Source organism: Numida meleagris, chromosome 2 (genome assembly GCF_002078875.1).
Source record: "Numida meleagris isolate 19003 breed g44 Domestic line chromosome 2, NumMel1.0, whole genome shotgun sequence".
Classification (NCBI taxonomy): domain Eukaryota; kingdom Metazoa; phylum Chordata; class Aves; order Galliformes; family Numididae; genus Numida; species Numida meleagris.
Window position 1 is genome coordinate 8,216,888 of NC_034410.1, and position 22,383 is coordinate 8,239,270.

At 43.2% G+C, this 22,383-nt stretch overlaps 1 protein-coding gene across 2 annotated transcripts in view; it reads right to left on the reverse strand.

Moving 5' to 3' along the window:
- Positions 1-22,383, reverse strand: part of PTPRN2 (protein tyrosine phosphatase, receptor type N2) — a 636,306-nt gene that overhangs the window by 83,373 nt on the left and 530,550 nt on the right. For both annotated transcript variants that reach the window (XR_002435341.1, XM_021387625.1), the window contains exons 13-14: positions 20,593-20,805; positions 1,061-1,255 (exon numbers count right to left, since the gene is read on the reverse strand). Coding sequence is in view for 1 of the 2 variants with exons in the window: in XM_021387625.1 (XP_021243300.1) it covers positions 1,061-1,255; positions 20,593-20,805 (408 nt within the window). In the remaining variant the exon portion in view is untranslated. The remainder of the gene's footprint in view (positions 1-1,060; positions 1,256-20,592; positions 20,806-22,383) is intronic.

Here is a 22,383-nt window from a genome sequence, read left to right on the forward strand (position 1 = left end):
GTTGAAAAAACTATGACCTAAAAGGATCACATCATGGAGACAAGCTTCCTTCTCAGAAATTCCACTGGTGAGTCTTTAGAGGTGCCCAGAGGTGCATAACTAAGTCAGCAGGGAAGTTTCCAAAAGTAGAGCAATGGTACCAAATGGAAAGGGTCCTTACTTGAGATCAGTCCTACTAACAAATAGCAGAAATCAAATATAGAAAGCGAAATAACACCAAATAACAAGATCTTTGCCATCACCTAACAACTTCTAGTCAATTTCAATGCACTCTAAGACAGCAAATACATAAAGAAGTAAAATAAGGCACAAAACCCAGGAGATTACTCCACAGTTCTCCCAGCAGGACATTAACAGTGAGAGAAAGACAGAATGAAGCAGCAAGTCCTGACCACTGGCCTCTGTTTTGGACTGCTAGAGCGGTTCCATGCATACAGGCAGATCTTCATGTGTCCATCTCCTACACATACACTAATTACAAACTAAGATTGGAAGTAACCCAAGTTTTCCAAAGCAGTCTCCATTAAGAGAATATATTTGTATCCTTTCAAACATAAAAGAGATCCAGCTTGGAAGAAAACCTGATAAGGATAACAAAATTCAGGTCTCTTTCCTAACATGGGCTAACGACAAATAAATTGTTCCATATTACTATGTAATATTCTGTTGCATTCTCAGCTCAGATACCTCCACAAAATAACAACACACAAGAAAAAGAAACAAGCTGATCAGAAATTTAGCATTTTCTTCAGCTTCCAAAACGGATTTAAACATAAATTAATAGCACAAAGGGACAAAGCACGACTTATCTTTTTTGAAGCAAGCACACAAACAATTTGTATGTCCAAGATAAAAGAATATTCCCCAGAGAGAAAAATAAACAATATAATGAGAAAGAAATGGAAATAAAAATCCCTTTATTTTAATTATACAAAGCTAAGACTGCCAGCAAGGCTCACGAATACTTTTACATGTGAAAAGGCAGTCTCCGTTTGTGTAGAAGTTAACTCCTGCCAAAAGCCGAGCAGGCATCTTACTTTCAGATGACATTTCACCTTACCAAGATCATGTGGCCGGTGGAGATGTCCATGTTGGACTGCACTGGCTCCTCGCACCATGACGACGTGCTGCTGCGAGTCGAGGGGCTGGGAATGGGCCCATCGCTGAACTGAGAGGAAACACTATTGATTCGAGAGGCATGCAGGGGCTCCGGGCGATCAGATGTCTTCACGGCCATGCGCTGGCGGCATAGCTCCTGCGGAGAGAGGAGGAAGAAACAACCTACAGTTAAGGAATAATTACAGGATGCACTCAACTAGAGACATATGATTTACAATATGTTTCCAGGCTGGAAGTGGTTTTTTTTGGGGGGGGAGGCTGTCTGTATCTACAAAGATTAAATACTCAATGAAATTACTCTATGACGGAAATCCAAACCTTTCAAAAGTTTAATTATGACTATGTATCCAGCCCCTTTCAGATAATCGAAAATAATACTCTGCAGCTTGACTTTTCCAACAGAGCTCCCTTTTTCCCTAATAGCGCCCCGCGTTCAGCTCAGTCACTTTTGAACTGTGTAACCTACTGAAGTTAATGGGGTTGCACGGGGGTAATCGGGAGCGCTACTTGGCCCTGAATTTGCAAACTCAGCAAGCTCAAGGCAACTGAATTGATGTGCCCCTCCACTATAAAATCTAGTTGATAGATGCATCATTTCTCTTCATTAAAACAGCAAACTCACAATGCTTCCTCCTTGATGTGGGGCAGAGAGGATGAAGACTGACACTAATGAAGAATAAAAACAGAAATCTGTCATTGTATTGTTTAAGCAGCTTTGGCAAAGAAAGAAAATTTGAGCTATCACACACTCTAATGCAAGCCATGTAAAAACACCAAAACAGACTGCACTGTGAATAAGTATTTTCACTCATATCTGTGCGTAGAATTCACGTAAAAATACAGAATCCTGGATAGGTAACAGAAACTTCCATTGGTAAAAGCAACTCCTTTCAGTATGAAAGTGTGACTTTAAGCGGGTTAAACAGACCCACACTTACACTGTGATTGTTATAATGCTCTTAGAATCACTTATGTGTCATACAATCTCACAGAGTACAATAAAATTATCATTTTTTAGCATATGTCTATTGTCCATGAGAGACACTTGGCTGTCTGTGTTGCACAGCAAGACTGGTTAGTCCATGGGATCTGGGCATATTGCAGGCGCGGTGTGGCTGCACATTTGTCGTGGATTACTCATTCTGCACAGATGAGTCCTAAGAGCACAGTTTTTTGCCTCGAGCTAACAAAATGATACAGTCTGAAGAATTCATACTGTTGAAATGCTGTGGCCTCTGTTTTCTTATTCATTGATAATATAGTTACAGCCCAAGTGCCACCAGTAGGATGATGTGAAGAACTCCATATATCAAGCACAACAAAATCTTTTTCATGTAAGAGTTAGAAATATAACTTTAGGAGAATGGTTTTTGTTTGGCCTTACAAACTTTAGGGTATTGAAAAGGGATCCTAATCCATGCAGCAGCAAGCATGCAAACAGACAAAACCACTGAAACTGTTGTGCAGAGGCTCCACTTGTCTCAATGTGGCAGTGATTAAAGACCCATCCATACATTTTCCACTTGCCTGTCTTCACAGAATCATAGAATCATAGAATGGCCTGGGTTGAAAAGGACCATAATGATCATCTAGTTTCAATCCCCCTGCTGTGTGCAGGGTTGCCAACCACTAGACCAGGCTGCCCAGAGCCACATCCAGCCTGGCCTCGAACACCTCCAGGGATGGGACATCCACAGCCTCCTTGGGCAACCTGTTCCAGTGCGTCACCACCCTCTTGAGTGAAAAACTTCCTCCTAACATCTGACCTAAACCTCCCCTGTCTTAGTTTAAAACCATTCCCCCTTGTCCTATCACTATCCACCCATGTGAACAGTCATACTCCCTTCTGTTTATATGCTCCCTTCAAGTATTCTACCAAAGCTTCCGTTTGCCTTGTCATTAGAGGTGCTTACGCAGAATTCTTCAGGATTTACAAAACACAGGGGTTTTTTCCTTGCTTCCACGAGAACATTTTCTGTCACTTGTTACCTCTAGTGACTTCTTACTAATTTTAATAGACCAAGTATTGGAAAAAAAAATCTCGAAAATAATTTGAAATTGAGTCACGTGTATTAATGTTAAATAAGTCAGTTAAACTATTAGTATATAAAAAACAGACTTTAATGTACTTTCTTCTAAATACAAGGACAAAGAAAAAATATCTCCTTCTTGTCTGAAGAATCACACACGTCATCAGAAAAGACAACAATAGTCCAAAATGGCTATTGCTAACCTCCAAATGACCTTATAGCAGTGTAATTTCAAATCCTTGCTTCTAGCAGATTTTGGGAAAAGTATAACAGTGTAGAAACTTTTTAGACAGAAAAATACATCTGCAGAAAACCAAAAAGCTCTTCAAATAGATACCAGTCACTCTCAGAGGGAACGGCTTACTGAACTAGGCAAAATTATAATAAGTAAAGGTATAAAAATATGTAGTCTATCACACGGCTGCTAAGATGTGTCTTCTGGTTAGCATGCCATGTGGCGTAGACATGAATCTGTTTTATTCAGATAGACATCCTGCCACTTGATTCACTCCAACTCTCTACTAACAATAGCATTTGTACTCAAACAGGATCTTTGTTTTTAAGTTGATCTGTTCCTGCTGCTCATATCCTGCCCCAAGTCATAATCCTCTGCTTTTACAAGTGGTTGCTGTGGAAAGGATTATAGACCTCTGCTAACAAAAAAGAATCAAGAACAAGTGAACTCTATGAAATTAATACAACATTTTTATGTGAATGCTAATGATAAAAGAAATAATATTACAGCCAACCGGTGCTAGATTAGATTAACTTCCAAGTAACAATAACGTCTTGGACAAATAATTTAATATGCTACTCAGAATCTTTGTTTTCCAGCCAGATTTTAACATGTTAATGGTCCTCACAAAGGAAGGTAAGGTTGAGAAACACAACAAATATAAATAAGTTTTTTTAAAAAGTAACTTTATCCCAAATATCAACGTGTTTCTTTCCTGACATATATACAACAATTATTCCCAGAACTGCTGTAACTGTCAAATTCCTTAAACAAAGCAAGCATGTCACTGTACACAGCCAGAAAAAATGTTTAATGTAAACAGGAAGGTCAAATCAGAGTCGCAGCAAAATCACCACTGAGTTTCTTGATCGGTATTTTAAATCTTCAAGACAATGGGTTTTTCCCTGCCTGTAAGCAGATTTTTTTTATTTTATCTCCCGATTGGTCCTATGGCCTTTGGCAGCTCTTCCTTCCCCACTCCCAGCAGCCCAGGCTGAGCAACCTGCCCATCTCCACATGCCTCGGATGTCTGCAGCTTCTTCCAAGACACCCTCTGTTAAACCTGACCATTCTGACACCCTTCGGCTTTTTAGCATAGCTCCATCTACAGCCTGGCCTTTCCCTGCATACAGTTCAGGTGTCATTCTTCATTTAAAAGCATCAGTTGCACCTAAAAAAGCAATCGTAATGCATACAGTGAAATACAAAGAAATGACCTTCTTGAACCTTCAGGCTTCATCTATGCTACCACCTACAAAAGCTTCAACACACAACGCATTTGGAGGGTGCAAATGGATTCCTTCAGGACACCAGGACCAAGGGAAGTGCAGCTTGGAGCAGGTACATATCTAAATGTGGTATTTGGGTTTGCATCACACTCAAGGTGGGATGCTCTGGCCCTGTGACAGGCATTGGGAATATGGGATGTTCCACACTTGGTGCTTTAAGGGAAATCCCATCCCTGGGCACTTATGGAGGTGCCATCACGTCACAAGCACACAAAGCTCTGGGAGGTTAAAACCCTCATTCATAGGATACCTGTCATCTGTGCACCTCACTGCACACTCAGGTATTCTCTTCCCAGTTCTCCAAAATCTTTACTCTTCTAAGCATTTAGCAAACTACCATCTGATGATGGTAGTTTGCTAAATTAGAACTTGGCTAAAACGTCAAAGCCACAAATGGTATGAATGAAACGAACAGCTGTATTTCTGTATCGTCTCAGCACATGCACCATTAAAAATATTTTCTAAGAATGAATTCAGTTTACTGCTGCACTTCTATATTTAGCAGAGTGGCTGGGGCTATTTCTGCCATACTGCAATTCAGTAATGTCTAGCCTTTGTTTGTGTATAGTTCGGGTGCCATTCTTCATTTAAAAACATCATTTACACCTAAAAATGCAATCATAATGCATACAGTGAAATATGAAGAAATGATCTCCTGACCCTTCGGGCTATGATCTAATGGATGGGTTGGACGTAAACATTTATTTAAAAGGTAATTTGAAGTTTATGACATTATTTCCCATCACATGGGAATTGCTATCATACTGAGGCACTTACTCTGTTTTTTATTTCCCAACATTTATTATCAAACTTATGTGGCGGTCACATGCAATATATAATGGAAAAGTAATATCGCTGCATGACAAAAACTGCCATAACCAAGATAAATATTCTGTAAATAATGTCCAGTTAAATGAGTTCAAAGTACAGCACAATGATCATCCGTAGAGAGCTTTTTATTTGAGACATAATTGATAACCTTAAACAAACCATAAACACTACTCTCAGAAAAAAAAAAGGCCGTCTTCCAATGAGGTTTTAAAGTGTTTCTAATACTTGGTTGTCCTCACAGCGATATAGAGAAGCGCAACTATTATTTCCTAAGGTACAACAAATGGATTTTCAAATCCATACAGCCCACTTGCGAATGAACCACACCACGGCACAAATTGAATTTATCCAAATTGAAAAAAGGGCATCAATAGACTTGTCGTGCCTAATGGACAACAACTTGTGGATAGAGAGCCAGTCACACCACACTGCTTCATTAGAAGGGGTCTCTGAACCTGAAGGGATTAGTATGAGGTCTTCCTAACCAAGGAGGCATTGTGCCTCTTCAGAAATGAACCCCACAGACACCTTTTCATGTGTATTACTGAAATATCTGTTTTGGAGACAAACTGATGTATACAGTCCTGGGTGGGGTAGGATAACAGAAGAGCGTGGTACTAAAACATGTCTTAGTAATGGTCAGCATTAAATTTTTTTCCCTCGTATTCAGACCTTCGGGCCCTTGCCAGAGAAGCTACCATAGGGTTCCAAGGAAGGAATCCCAGGCATCCCAGTTAGGGTACAACCAACGCATACCTTGGTGTTATATTCATTTCTCTTACATCACCCACTCCACCACCAAGCTGCTTCTGGTACCAGGAGCATTATAAATGCAACTTTTCTTTCCTACATGTCCATGAAAAGAGTATTTATCTATAAATTTTTTTAACTGAGCCTCAGGCTTGAATAATCCCAAAAAGAAAGTCAAAAAAACAGACGTGACATTTCCACTCTTTTCAAAATCTTTTGCCTGAAAAATCCACGTGGAAATCACCTGACTTAGTCCAGAAACAAGAGTGGCACAATTACGTTCAGAATTAAAAACAACGTAAGAAAGAATAAACATCTTCATAGTGCTAAGTACTAGTGCATAGTACTAAGAAAATGCAGAGACATTAAACAAAGAAATAGAGTGTTTATTAATGATAACTGGTCGATGAGCGTACACAAAGCCCTTTCAACCTGACCTGCCGAATATTCTAGCAGAAACAAGTAACAAATGTACAGAAACCCTGTATTCATTGTATATGCAAAACAAAATTGTTCTGCAGAAATTTTAAATTAAAAATGCTATATATTAATTGTAAAATATCCTAGGCTCTACTTTGCAAGAAAATATGTAATGAAAACTAAGAATATACATAGAATCATAGAATGGCTTGGGTTGGAAAGGACCTTAATGATCATCTCGTTCCAACATTACCTTTTATAAGCTGGGTGTGAGAAAGAGAGATCTTTAAAAATGCTTTTCTTAGTTTTAATGCACATGAATATTAGCCTCTCTTTCTTTTAAATTAAGGAGGCATTATTCACGGGATGAGCTGAAGCCTACACTTACAGCATGGATTTAACCATTTTGAAATGGTTGCAGTCATAATGCAGTGAGATTTAAAAAACGAAAAAAATAAAGCAAGCTCATTTTTTTTTAAACAAATGAATCTAGGACTACAAACATCATTATTCTCTAACTAAATTTGCTTAGTGTTACTACAGGGTGAAACTAAAGTCATTTGGCTGCCTTTGTTTTGCTTTTGCATACTTAATACGCTTGCAGGTGTTATAAATTCAACTTTAACTTATTTACTGTGTTTGTAGTTTTGGGGATAATTACAGCTTTATTACCATTTATTTTTGAGTAATTGAAACATACTTTCAAGCTTTAGTTTTATTTTAACATCCTTTTTGTCCAGGAGTAAAAGAGCTGTTTATACATGTGGAATATTTACACACACATTTTCTACCACTGCCAGAAAAGGCAACTACTGAGATCAGCCTGCCTTCAAGAAAGGAACAGAGGGAGACACTGGAAGAATGTTTCTAAGTAATATTTTGAGAGATCCGATTTCTGACATGGTATCAAATGCAACATTACGTAGCCACACTGTTTGCTTCATATGTATCTACACCATTTTGTGATAGATACTGGGGAGGTGCACGTGGGGACAATTAGAACAGAAAATGCATATATTTGATAGTTAGTATAAATGTGCTCTGCAACATTCAGTTGACTACCTGCACTCTCACACCACACCACCATCTGTACATTTGCATCCCAGTGTAGGAGTTTTAATTTATTTTAAGTGACCTAAAAGGCAGGGCTGCTGCTTCTTAGTCAAACACCTATTTTCCTAACAATTTTCATTATGGCTTCAAAATTAAAAATTTCAACTTGTTTTTAGCATTCCAAGCATTCCCTGGTGGGGATTCACATAATTAGGATTCCCCTTTCTTCACATCAACAAAGAAAGAAGGGACCACGCAGGATGGCAAAGCAAAGAAAGCATGGTTATCCTCAGATGGGAAATGACTTTTTGTTCATTTGCATTTATTTGTTTTATAACTTCTCTTTAAATTCAAGCATTTGCACTGTCTTATCCTAAAATCAAGTAAACAGAAAGCCGTAGTCCATCATGATCTTGCACACAGCTGTAGAAATCTACCAGGAGTGAACACGCACCCAACCAAACACACCAATTACCCAACACTGCTCAAGGAAATATCCTTCCTTAACTCTTCCAGTGGCTCCCACTAACGGAGTGGACATCTATACAGCCCTGAAGTTCATAACGGGCCAGGCCTTTTGCTCACTAAGGAGGACATGGCAGCATAGGTCGGGTAATATTGCCCTAAAATAAAGGGAGGGTTTCCTCTGCTACCCACACCAGGAAAGTACAGGCTTCTTTGCAGGTAATGCTGCTACTCAGGGGTCAGGGCAATTTGAAGACCTCGCTTAGTTTACGTTGCTGGGGATTTTTGTCCTACAAAAAAAATACAAAAGATCACCCTGCGCAAGTAAGACAGCTTGTATCTTATTTCTGAAAGGGAAAAGAGTTTCAGGAAACAGATGCCTGACTTAATATGAGGGAAGTAAAGGACTTCACAGATGGAAGACATAATGAAAAATGTTTATGTTTCTTTCAAATGATTGAAACTAATATTTTCCCCAAACAATGACAACATGGTAGTGGGTTATTTCAAGCCTCAAAGAGACTATAGGGATCCCTCCAAGGGACTACCTCTACTAGGAAAGACCTGTAGTCACTTGAGCTCTACCAGTCTAAAAGCTCCTAGGTTTTTCTCAGTGTTCCTGATAGTGCCTGAGCAAATTCAGACAGTGCTAATTCTGGAAGTGGCAGGATCTGAGATTCACCTACATACTGCAAAAGAAACCCGCACATCACCTTAGTAATGTATTTTCCTTTGTTTTCAGCCAAAGCTGGTGTATGAATTGCATTTCCCACATTGCAAGTGTAATTGCATGCAGTATACAACAAATAAATGGAAGCCTGGGAGGGGAAGACATGTTAAGGGCTAATAAGGACATTAAAGTATCCGAATTCAGCCCTCAGCCCTACTATGAAACTGAGATATAGCATCCAGCTACAAGCATCCCCACCTCTGCAGTCCTGTATCCACAGCAATCTGCACAACCGGCCCTAACAGCCATGCCCTTTATGTGTAAAACAATCTTCACCTTTTCCATAATTTTCCCATTTTAACTAACTCCAATACACGCTGATGTGGGTGCAGCTGCTGCTTAGTATGAATTTGCAGAGCAAATACACCACTAGCACAAGGACAGCCATACAGTGCGCCTTACAAATGAACAGTAGTAATGACTGAATTAACCTGCAAGGCCATGCAGAACCACGTACAAATTTCTCATGCTTTGACTACGTCTCACACACCCCAAGCTGGACTGGCTTCCTGCAGACACCAAGGCTCTGAAGAGAACCGCCACAAATGTTTCCTCTTCCACTCCCAACATTTATAGCTGCCTGGGGCCCAAAGCAGGCAAAAATGCACTCCCAAGCCAGCTGTAGCTTCTCAGGAAAACTATACATTAAAGCTGTGAAATCCACTATTTTATTGCCCTGCAGGACTGAAAATGGGAGATCATTTCTGGTAGAAATGAGAATCTCCAGCTCGCCAGCAGAACTCAGCATACTCTTCTAGCTCAGAAAGAAACAAACAGCCACAACCTTATGTCTAAAAATGTTGCTTCATCCCATTGTGGAGGTTATTATTGCTTCTCCTAAAGTCTGCATAACTGCATTCATGGTAACAGAGTCACTAAAACCAAGCAGAGAAATAGAAAAAGAAGTCCTAAAAACTTCCAAAATCCTCAAATCCTTTCTTTGTGGAAGGAGGCTATACACATCAGACATGATGCTGGGAGAAGGAAGTATTTATCAAGGATGGCCATGAGTGATATTTTTTTTCCACAGCATCATCTATCATGACAGATGAATGCGCCAGTCATTCCCTTTCCTGCCTTAAAACTAAAGTCAATGCTTTCTACCCATTCCCCACTGAAAATAAAAATGAAATCACTGTTTAGCTCTGCTTGGATTAGCAAATGCAAATTTTGCCAACAAGGAAACAATAGTGAAAAAAAGGAACTTATAAAGCATGGTGGCCCTAAGTAAGTCAGGGCAGGTTATTAGGAGCTCAATATGTAGTAGTACAGTGAAATCCTCCTAAACTTTAAAAAAAAATGTTATGTATGAGTTCTATCATATCTCTGAGCACAGATATTCTCTCTATCACACACTGCAAAAGCCCTCAAAGATTAAAAATGTTGGTCAGTATTTCTACATATCCACTTCATTAGCATTACAGGGGATACCGGAAAAAGTGAGAGGGATTTTGTACTCAGATCTTAGTACTGATGTGCAGAGGTACAGGGGGACCTCACATTTAGAGTAAACAACAACAGCAGCCAAAGATTTGAGTCTGTATTTAATATCACTGAATGTCTTTGCCTGGTGCTATCCAGAAGTGAGAATAAGAGCTTCAATTTTTCTTCAGCTCCACATCTTACACACTTTCTACTTTTCTACACTGCCACTTGTTACTGTTTCAGAAGAAATAATCCATATTTTCCATCTCTCTTTGTACGCATTTTCCCTGCCATTAATCATTCTTGTCACCTTTTCCCCCCTCCATTTCCGCAGCACTCCTTTTGAGATGGAGTGACCAGCATCCACTCAAGCCTCAGTCATTGATTTTTTCTTAATTAACTTCTAAGATCTTCAAACAAGGAAACAAAATTATTAGTCAACATTGCCTGGAGAGCCATTGCATTGAACCAGACCTTCAAAACCAAGTTCAAATTTGGATCAGATTGGTAGGCAAGCCTCCTGCATACTTTAACTTCACATTCAAGAGTTTTCCTGTGAGGTTAATTAGGAATTGCAGCTCTTTATTTCACTTTGGGGAGGTGACACTATATGGACTTTACACACCCCCATTCCCATTTTATTGTGCGTAGCATTTCCCCAGAGTACAGGAGAGATGTTGTATGACATAATTTCACTATACAGTGTGAATTTACATATGTAGATCATTCTTTCCCCTAAACCTACATTCAGCTCCATCACATTGCTCCTCCTGCTATGATCCACTGCAGTGAAACTTCTCCCAGCAAACCACCCCTGTTCACACCACAGGAAGCACTTGTCTTCCACAGAATGAAGTCCAACTGAGAAGATGGAAAAAAACCCACAATTCTGAAAGTGAGTTTTATCACGGTAATACTGAGCTATCCACATACTGGAGGACAAAAGCAGCCACTTCTGAACACAGTTCTGCAAAGCAGCAGAAGTCCTGTGTAGAAGGAAAAGGCAGGAACCATCAGGAAGCCTGCAACTGTGTTAGCTAGACAGGAAAAACAGAAAAATAAAAACTGCATGGAACATGAACAGCATTTTACCCATCTGAAATACTAAAAAATAAAAAAAAACTATTTCCCTGATCAAAATCTCTGCTTGTTCAAAATGCAGCATCCCAGGCAAACATCAATAAAACATAACTGATGCATCTTTTGCAAAAAATCTAGAAACTGGTCAGGAAAGCTTAGAGAAAACCAAATGCATTTTCTCCTTTGGCCAAGCTACCTACGCTGAATTTGATTTTCTCCAATTCAAAAGCTGTTGTCTCCCATCCCCCCAAGATTAATTCTGGTTTTTTTTGAAAGATTTCACTTCCAGGAGCGCTGTTCTACAGCCTCTCTCCTTCAGTCTCGGTTTGGTTATTTTATAAGAATGCAAGTGGTGAAAACAGACCTACATGCTGAAAGAGGGGAACTTGAACTGGAATATGCAGCATTGCAGGAACACCCAAGCTGACCCACACTGCAGTGACATCCACTGCTGCTATGAGGGTTTAGAAACTGTGATAGCAAAAATCACAGTGCAAAGAAGTCAGATGAGTCATCTCTGTCCCTTAAATGGAGAAGCATATAGGTCTCACACCTGGGGCTGCTGGAAGACGGCAGTAGCTGTGTAGCTACAGGAAGGCTCTGCTCTGCCCAAACTTCTCTCACAGTTTATATCACAGCAAAACCAGCAACGCCATTGCAGCCCACCCAGAACAGTTGGCTTTGCAACATTCACTTCCCTCCAAGAGCTTCATAACCAGGCTGCAGGCAGAGGGGAAGCTGAGGAAGAAACACCTGCTTTTGTTCCTCTGTCCCGTGAAACAGCCAAGTCCATACAGTTTTATTAGGGAAAAGCCTCAGGTGGCAATGGCCAGCTTCAAATCCTTCCTGAAGGCTCAGTATAGGCACACAGTGCAGAAAGGACAAAAGATTCCCACTTCCCTGAGTAAGACTGATGTACATGATGAACACAGGCAATAGGAAGAATGCTTGTTTTTCACCTTTCAGACTTCAAACCCTACACTGCAACCTGTTCCTGCTCCCAGGCAATGTGTCCTACAAGAATCGACAAACAACACCTACAGCAATTGCTTATGTACACAGAATTAATCTTTACTCTCTTACAGGAGACGTGACCCTGATACAAGGTTTATTCTGCAAAATAAAAACCTTCCCAGCTAAAAACTTTCAAAAATATATATATATTTTTTCCCCTCTGGCAGAGTACTTGGAGGAAATAATAGGACAGGCTCAGGAAGCCAGATCCCAATGTTAGCTGAGGAGTGTTCAGAGAATGTACAATAGAGAAATGTGTCAAACCTGAAACACGATAACAGAGTTACTCAAAAAAAAAGAAGAAAATCTGAAAACAAAAAAAAAATGCAGAAGGATGTAGGAAAGGCAGGCCCGAATATCCCCTATATTACATCAGAAAAAACACCACTGAAGACACTGTAGTTATTCCAGAAAGAAATCAGAACACCTGAGATGATGTATGGCTTGAAGCTGCAGATTAAATGCTCTCCAGCCCATTAGGCAGGGCTGTGCTTACCTCTGCCTCCTCTTGTGCCCAGGCATGGCATGGAATGGATTTACCAGGGGCAGAAGACCCACTGCACATGGGCCTAGCTCCACTGGCACAGGGCCCCACTGTAGCCCGGGCTGACAGTGAGTATGTCAGTAACAACATTCCTGCTCTGATCAGGCTGCCCATAGGACTCATGAAGGTGTCCAATGAGAGAATGTATTTATTTTCCTCAGCCTTTGCTAACAGCGCACAGAGAATCGCTTGGGAGAAGGCTGGGCGACTCGGCCTGATGTGGAGCCAGGGCCCTGCCAACCACTTCATTTGCTGGGCGAGATAGGGCCTGCAAGTCCAGGGTACCTCCAGGCCTTTGTCTAAGAAAGGCCCCTGGGGTGAGGACTCTGGGTTTCCCAGTTACTAAAAATGAGTCACCTGCTTAATTTCCCCTCTGACTATTATTCTTCATAGCACTTTCTCACATTCTTGCTTGCAGCACTTTTGTCCTTGCTCCACAAAACACCAAGCCCATTCTAACTGCTTGGATGGGGAAAAATGAAGCAAGTGTGGCAAGGGCAGAGCCCAATGTGGTTTCACCAAGGGAAGGCTGTGCCTGACCAATCTAGTGGCCTTCTATGATGGGGTGATGACATTGGTGGACAAAGGGAAGGCAGCTGATGTCATCTGCCTGGACTTCTGCAGAGCCTTTGACATGGTCCTCCATCACATCCTTACCTCTAAATTTGAAAGATATGGATTTGAAGGATGCACTATTCAGAGGATAAGGAATTGGTTGGAAGGTCACAGCCAGAGGGTTGTGGTCAATGGCTCTATGTCCAGCTGAAGGCCAGTGACGAGTGGTGCCCCCCAGGGGTCCATCTTGGGTCCGGTACTCTTTAACACCTTTATCAATGACATAGATAATGGGATTGAGTGCACTCTCAGCAAGTTTGCCGACGACACCAAGCAGAGCGGTGCGGTTGACACAGCAGAAGGAAGGGATGCCATACAGAGGGACCTTGATAAACTCTACATGTGGGCCCATGCGAACCTAATGAGGGTCAACAAAGCAAAGTACAAGGTTTTGCACTTGGATCGAGGTAATCCCAGATATGTATACAAACTGGGAGAACTCCTTGAGAATAGCCCTGCTGAGAAGGACTTAGGGGTCCTGGTTGATGAAAAACGTAACATAAGCCAGCAGTGTGCACCTGCAGCCCGGAAGGCCAATGGTATCCTGGGTTCCATCAGAAGAGGGGTGGCTAGTAGAGCGAGTGAGAGAATTGTCCCTGTCTACTCTGCCCCCATGAAGCCCCATCTGCAGTCCAAGTCTGGGGCCCCTCAACACAGGAAAGATGTGGAACTTTTAGAGAGGGTCCAGAGGAGAGCCATGAAGATAACCAGAGGGCTGGAGCATCTCTCCTATGAAGACAGGCTGAAGGAACTGGGCTTATTCAGCCTGGAAAAGAGAAGACTGTGGGGAGACACTATTATGGCCTTCCAATATTTAAAGGGAGTTTGTAAACATGAGGGAAATAAATTTTTTACACAGGCAGACAGCGACAGGACAAGGGGAAATAGTTTTAAACTAAAGGAAGGGAAATTTAGATTAGATGTCAGGGGGAAGTTTTTTACTGAGAGAGTGGTGAGGTGCTGGAACAGGCTGCCCAGGGAGGCTGCGGATGTCCCATCCCTGGAAGTGTTTAAGGCCAGGTTGGATGGGGCCCTGGGCAATCTGATCTAGTACTTGATCTAGTGGCTGGCAATGCTGCCTGTGGCAATGGGGCTGGAACTTGATGATCCTTGCGGTCCCTTCCAACTCAAGCCATTCTGTGATTTTATGATTCTATATGACATCATGTTCTCTTGGCCCTATCCTGCAGCCTGGTGAAGGGTTACCCCCTTCAAATCTGACTCCACATGGCACCCGTTTTCCTTTCATGCAGAGGGAGGGCTTCCCTGGGTTTCGTCACTTCCAGGAGCTTAAGATCCATTTATTGCTATGCAATTCTGTACGGAATGGGTGTTTGGAAGAGTGAAATAACTGTCTCACCTTAAACTGCAGTGCTTTATAATCATAGAATCATAGAATGGCTTGGGTTGGAGGGGACCTTAAAGATTATCCAGTTCCAACCCCCTGCCATAGACAGAGTCGCCACCCACCATGTCAGGCTTCTCAGGGCCCCATCCAACCTGGCCTTGAGCACCTCCAGGGATGGGGCATCCACAGTTTCTCTGGGCAGCCTGTGCCAGTGCCTCATCTTCCCCTGAACAAAAAATTTCTTCCTAACATCTAACCTATATCTCCCCTCTTTTAGTTTATGTAACAACATTACATACAAAGTATTTGCAGGTTCTTGTGCGTCTATTTTAAGACTAAATTCTAATTAAAGAGAATTGCTCACATAACACACAGCAAAGGAGCCTGAAAGGGCAAGAACAGCTCTTCTAATACATACACCTCCCAGTGTATGTTTTATTGCAAACAATTAGTCCTGTTGCTTTATAGTCACATGAGACAACTTTTTTTTTCTCTTTTAATAAGGACATAGGAAAGAAAAAGATTAGAAGCATGTTCTGTCCTTTGTTTTCCCAAAAGAAAACACATTGAGCCTTAAGGCAAAATTTGCATCTACCCAAAATCCTTACTAAATGTATTCCTTACTGACAAGTTTACTAAACACTCGTTTTTTGAATACTCATCGTCCTCATTGATAGCTGAGATTTAGTGAGGGTCCTTAGAGGCAGCTTTACACAGATGTGAGTACTACTTCAGGGCACTGACCACCCTCAGTCTGCCACATTACTTTGCTCCTGGACCTGACGTTAATTTCTATATTACCGAGAAATTGACAAATAAGAACGGCAAACTTTGCTTTTTTTTATTCCACTTAATTCACAAAATTCAATTTTCTAAGGAGTTGATATATAGTATCCCCATAGTGTTAACATCTAATACTATGATAGCATGTTTGCTTATGAAATCAGTCTAGAGTCTACAAGATGAAACCATATCAGATGCAATGAATTATTTGTATTTAAATACACAAATCAGGCATGATGGCTAAGCAGAGAGTGTTTCCAGTGGATTCTTTCAGTGGGAGCCTTTAAAAATATTTGTAGCAAAATCCCTGTTGTAAATGCTGTTCTCCTAAAATCTCTCTCCAGAACTACCAGCAGGATCAAATCTTTCAAAGCACTGAGAAGTTTTTAGTGGCATTGAATCCAGAAGGATCGTGTAATTAATAAGACTGAAATTGACAAAGGAGTATATAATTTATATATAATGTAACAGAAGTAACAATACAGAATTTAACATATAATTCACAATTATAAGCCTGCCAAGTCACGTTATTGGAACAAGCTTTAAACCAGTGGATGATGTAACCCAGCTGCACTGACGGTGCACAGCTCGCGTAACCTTGAATTTCTCAGGCAGCTGCAGAAGGACCTCATTGTAAACTGCTTGGTCTTTGCCCCCTTGCTTTCTAAAGGAAGTTCTTTTGGCTGAGGCCAAGGAAAATTAAAAAGCACATTATTGACATAAAATATTAAAAGAGAGCTCTCCGAAGCCAGCTTCAGCGCATTTTAACTTTTGCCTTTAGATTCCATTATGGCCAGTGTTTTACAGAGCATTACCAGCGATGCAGAAGATGATGTTCATGGTAAAGTTCTGCAACCGGAAGTATAAAATACGCTGCTGATTTACCATCTTGCCCAACGCAGCATTCTGCACACAGGGGTCAAAAGCCAGGGCTCAGCCAGACTCACCAATACATCACCCTGAATCCAGCAGAGCATTCCTAAACAGCGGTAGTCGCTAATAGGCACTCATTACATTAATAGATTGCTCACTAATGGGCGCAGTGACAAGGGAGCTGTGCGCTCGGCGGCCCCACTGGCAGCCTGTCCCCGTGTCCCAGCGCCCGATTCTCTCCGGGTGATGCTCCAAAGGCTTCAAAGGGCACGAGGAAAATCTGCTCGGTGTGGTGAAAGAAATCAAAGAGGCTCTGCTGAAAATTCCTAAAACGCTTCTGCCCTAATCTTCTGGAACAGAGAGGGGGCTCGCAGAATACTAAACTTGCTTTTCAAAGGAGATCAAAGCAACACGAGCAACAACTGCAAACATGAACGGAGGTGTGCGCATGGGCATGGGGAAGGCAGAGAGCCTCTCTTCAGCCGCCCACGAAGGCTCCCGCTGACTTATCTACCCGTTACACGTGTGGTTTGAAAGGACAGGAGATGTGTTTAAAAGGTGCACACAAATGCTCCGCCTTTGTATGGGCTGCGTTTCATGCACACGCAGCGTTTTACGAGATACACTGCTGCCATTAATTCTGAAAAGCTCCTTAGCCACAGTCTAATTAAACCAGCCTATAATTTCGTGTTTGTTTAGTGATTCAAAGATAAATGAAGTTGTGGTTGTGTATCTACCCTTCCCGGTGTTATTCTGCAAACGGGGTTAGTCTCATAGACCGTGTTTAACACTTTGGCAGCCAGATGCTTGGTTAGGAAATCCCCCTCAAAAGAGATTCACAGCTCAGCCACTTACAGTGGATATTTTATTTGCCTGCTTCAACTTGCCCAGGTCCCCTAAGCCTGCTTCTCCAGCGGAGCCCCCCGTGCAAGGTGCACTTGCACAGAAATGCTGATGTGCAGTGTCCCAGCAGCACTGGGGTTGGCTCCCTACTCTGGCATGCAGCTCTGAGGAGCCCCACCAGCCAACCTGCTGTTTCCCTGACAATACAATTTGTGTTTTCTCCTTCTCAATCTGCTATTCCGCTGTGTAAACTAGAACAACAACAACAACAAAAAAAATTGAAAAGAAAACAGCTGTGGGAAAAAACTCTTCTAAGTTCACAGGGTGAGGAAGGAATGAGTAAAACCCCAAGTGAACTCTCCTGGCTGAACTGGGTTAGGATGAAAAATGCTGCTGCTAAATCTTGAAAATTTAGGTCAGTCTTGTTTATGTGAAGATATAAAGCACTGACATTTGGAGAAGCATGTGAACTAATGCAGTATTTCAGCGTTCCCTCTGAATCACAGAGGGCCATGAGGCCCTTTCATACCAACCAATTTCCCCTCCTTCAAATTAAAAAAAATAAATCTGAATTGTCACTTAAGCTGTAACCAGCAACACATTGGAGTATCGTGTTTTAAAGTCTAGTGGCAGCAGCTGCTGAAATATTTCATATTTTTAAAACAGACTGAGTTAACCAAGTAGATACTTGGGAAGCATTTAACTGATGCAGAAGAGAACAAAGTAGGTACAATTTCCAAAGCTATCTGCTTTTTTCTTCCCTGCGTGAATGTGGGTCGCATTATAGCCCCATGAATATCAGAGAAGATGAGGAAAAGGATAATCGATGCTTTTCTGAGACCTAATTGATGTTATCCAAAACACGCATCACACCAGATACCCATTCCCTTTAATACAGCTCAACATATGGCGATTCTGACTACGCAAACAGGGCTCGGTCCTATTTCTCTTCAAATCCACGTGAATAGTTTATTATACACAAAATGAGGCCCAGGGATTCATTTTGCTAAAATGCTACTTAGCAGCAGCAAAACTGCTCAAGTATTTCGCCTGCCTTTACTTGGGCCTCCTACGGCTGCCACTGAAACCAATGGCAAAATTCCCATCTCCTTCCATGAGAGGGGAGCCAAGCCCTTAGAAACCTTCGTATTTAAGGAAAAACAGTTTTCCTCCCACTCATGACTACAGTTCTCCTGAAAAACCAATGGAAATGCTGAAGAAGTCAGGTGGTGTGGATTGGGCCCAAAGGTCAAGAACAAAGAATATGAATACAGTTCTGCTATTGAAAAACTGAGCAGCATCCTCAAAGCACTGCCTGGTTTCTTCGCCTGTTTGTTTATTGTTATTATTTTTAACAGAAAATGACACTTCTAGATCTGACTAGGGAGATTTTAAAATATATATAAATCCTGGAAGAAGAAATGAAGCGCACATTTCATTTAGTGTCTGGATTACAGCTTCTTATTAAACAAACCAGAGCTCATTATAAAATCAATATCAACTTAACCACTCTGCTCCCAAGAGAAACGGCAAAAAAGGTCACTCCAAGAAATTCAAACAATTTTCCTGCTGGAAGGGCGCGATTTTAATTACAGATACTATTAATTAGAGCTGTCACTAAGAAGATTGTCCTGTTAATTATCACAAATTCAGTTTCAAGTGTGATTTTGGAACCTGGAGGGCTCTCTTTAAAAAAAATAAAGAATTTGTGTATTCATGTTTAATGAAAAAAAAAGAAAAAAAAAGAGACTACCTATCGCTTCTGTGGTTGTGGTTTGAATAAATCAACAGCAAGTTCCCTACTGAAAACAGAAATGTTTACAGCCAAGATCCCTTTGGCCAGCTAAACTAAGAGGCCAAGTTGCTGGTTGGTCCACACGTTGTCCTGAAGGACACTCCGTTTTTCCACCAGCAAAATAAAAAAGCACTGGAAATGCTTTTGCTCTCTCTTGCTTTGGAATTCATTAAATGTGAAGACCTAAAGGAGATCTGAAGATTTTCTCTTTGCAGAACGCATTCCATTCGAACTGAAAAGCAAAACCGTTCCTGAAGATACCAATCGCTACAGAAACATCTGCATTTATCACTCATTACTACCACCTCCCCGAGCCCAGCCTGGGGAGAGGCACTGCACGTTCTCCGTTTCAACACAGAAGTGGCACAGACAGACCCAAACTTCCCAAGTTTATTCCTGCACGACTCGCAGCTGCCAGTCTAAAGCCTCAGCATACAGAAAGGCCATCACATCTGACGCTGAGCAGAGCAAGAAGGTAAAACAAAACTTCACAGAGAAAGTGCCATGAAGAGGACCCTATCGGTGCAGAGCACTCAGGGATACTACAGCAACAATATTTACACATTCTTGAATTCTTTCTCCCAGCCACACTCCAAATATTTTGCAATAGAAAACAAGAGCTCTGTGGCACGCGACCAAAACACACGTACTGCCACCACCAAGAACACCCCAAGAAATCGACCCCACGAGCTCAAACAAACTCCAGCAAGATGCAGCCTCTCTCCGCCCGGCCCTTGAAACTGAAAGAGAAACCTCGATGGTTTGTGATGCGTCTCAGCAAATCTCAGCGCAGCACTCCCGCCTTCCTGGGCACACATCTGCCACCATTGTTCTCCGCAAAACAGCCCCCGTTCACCTCCCCATCTATCAGCATTACATTTCATTTTATCTGAATAATGGCAGAAGGTGGCAACAGATCGGGTCAAAGGCTCTTTTCATATCAGACCCCGAAGAAGGCGATTACTCAAAAAGAGAGACATCTTCAGATAACCGTGCAAACCATTCCTCATAAACGCTAAAGATTTTTCGTTATTAATAGCGGCAGGGGTGACAGATTATGGATATTAATGTTATTTTTCAGAGAATTTCAACTGCGAGGGGCTTTCTTTTCCTTCTTTTAATGTTTCTAATTAGACACAAATTTACAGCAAGAGTCACGACGACTGCCTGGCAGTAAGGAGCTGTTCCCAGGAATATTAACGGGAGAAGGGAGGGGGGAAGCGCTGAAAACAAACGGAGCCAAACGAGGGTCCCCCGGTTGAACGGAGCTGGGGGGGGAGGAGAAGGAGGAGGAGAAGGAGGAGGAGGAGGCGGAGGAGGAGGAGGATGAAGAGGAAGGCTGGTGCTTACCTGATAAGCAGCGGTAGCGTCGGAGCCGGCGTCAGCCCCCAGGGCCGAGAGCTTCTCCTTGAGCCGGTGGTGGGCGCGGTGCCGGAGGCAGTAGACGACCCCCGAAGCTGCCAGGACCCCGGCGATGCAGGCGAGAGAGAGGAGGGTGAGGAGGAGGAATTTGGCCGACTCTTCCTCTTCCCCGCGCTGCGGGAGCGGCGGAACGTGGCTTTTCTGCAGGGGAGGAGAGAGAGGCAGCGCTTGAGTGCGCGGAGCGGTGCGGTGCGATGCGGGGGCCCCGTCGGGGGAAGCGCCGGACAGCGCCGACTCGCAGCCGAACCGGAGCCCAGCGGCGGGCAGGGACAGCGCCGCGACCCCCCACCTCCGTCCCGTCCCGTCCCCTCCCCTCCCCTCCCGTCCCCTCCCCTCCCGGCTTTCCGCTCCCGAAAGGCGGAGGCGGGCGCTGGGTGCGCGCAGCGCTGGGTTCCCCCCCGCGTACGGAACAACGAGGAAAAATCCGTTTGTGTTTGTCCTAGGGTGAAAAACAAAACACGAAACAACAGGGGAAAAAAAAGTAGGTGGCGGTCCTTTCTTTTGTCTGTTACAGAAGAAAAAGGATTATATATATAAAAAAGAGCCTGATAGTTCCAAACTCCTCCAAATGACTATTATTTTTGCAGCAATAGGAGAGAATCCTTCTCGTGCATTTCACTTGTCTCCATGTGCTAAAAAGTTGTACAATAATTTCCCCTCATTAACTTCATTATAAGCTATATTAGCAACAATTAAAAACGCAACATGAAAATGAAAAGACCAGGCGCGCAAATTGCAGCAGGACTCATTTGGCCCGCGTTCCCCCTTTCACAATTACCAGGGAAATGAATTGAAAAGCACGCCCCTGCCTCAGCCCTGGTTGCTACAAGATGAGAACAATTAGCAAACTCTTTTCCACCACCTAATTTCGCGTGGTAACAAAATGGATTTTTCCCCATGAATGCCTAGCCGGCCTATTCATTATCTCTCCTCTATTAGTAATTTTCTGCTCCGTATTCAGCTAGCCAGCTCTTAATTTCCTCCTGTCTTGCAGTGTACACAGTGGCTCTTATGTCAGGCCCGGTCCATTTTTATCTTGTAATCATAAAGGCCACCAAAGCAATTATCGCTGGTCTTGACTGTAAAAGCTTGTCATTAATTAGCCTCCTTGCCTTCAGTGCTGCGGATTAGCCGGGGCTGAGGCTGAGTTAATGGAAATGCGGCTTCAAGGAGCCTCCCGGATTTTCTTGCCTGGATGCGGGGAGCGGAGGAGGCTCGGCCGGCTCTGGGAAGCCCCGGGGGCGGGCGCGGACCCACTCGGCCCGACCCGGCTCAGCCCGGCTCGCCTCGCACCGCCCCCCGCCCCTCCTCCCAATCCCACCAGCCACCAGGGGGACGGGGCCGGTCCCCTCTCCCCGGGGGGCTCCAGGGGCACCTCCCCTCGCCCCCACCCCGGGCCACCTGCCCCGGCCGCCGCGGGCTCGCAAACCGAGCCGGGAGGGGCAAACCCGACGGCATCACCCGGGGGCCCGGGGAGGTGCGGGGCTGCCGCGTTCTGCCATTAGCATTTCAGTGAAAGGGAAGCCGTCCCCTCGGGGCCAAGGGTCGCGATCTGCATCTCAATAGACGGCCTCCGCTAAAGGGCCGCCGCCCCCTCCCCGACGGCTGCGCCCCGGGACGTTAATCCGCCTCTCCGCGCCGCTCGGCCCCCCGATAGCGAGGCACAGAGGAGCCCCCCCGACCCCAGCTCGGGCCCCCCGCGGTGCCCGGGGCCACCCC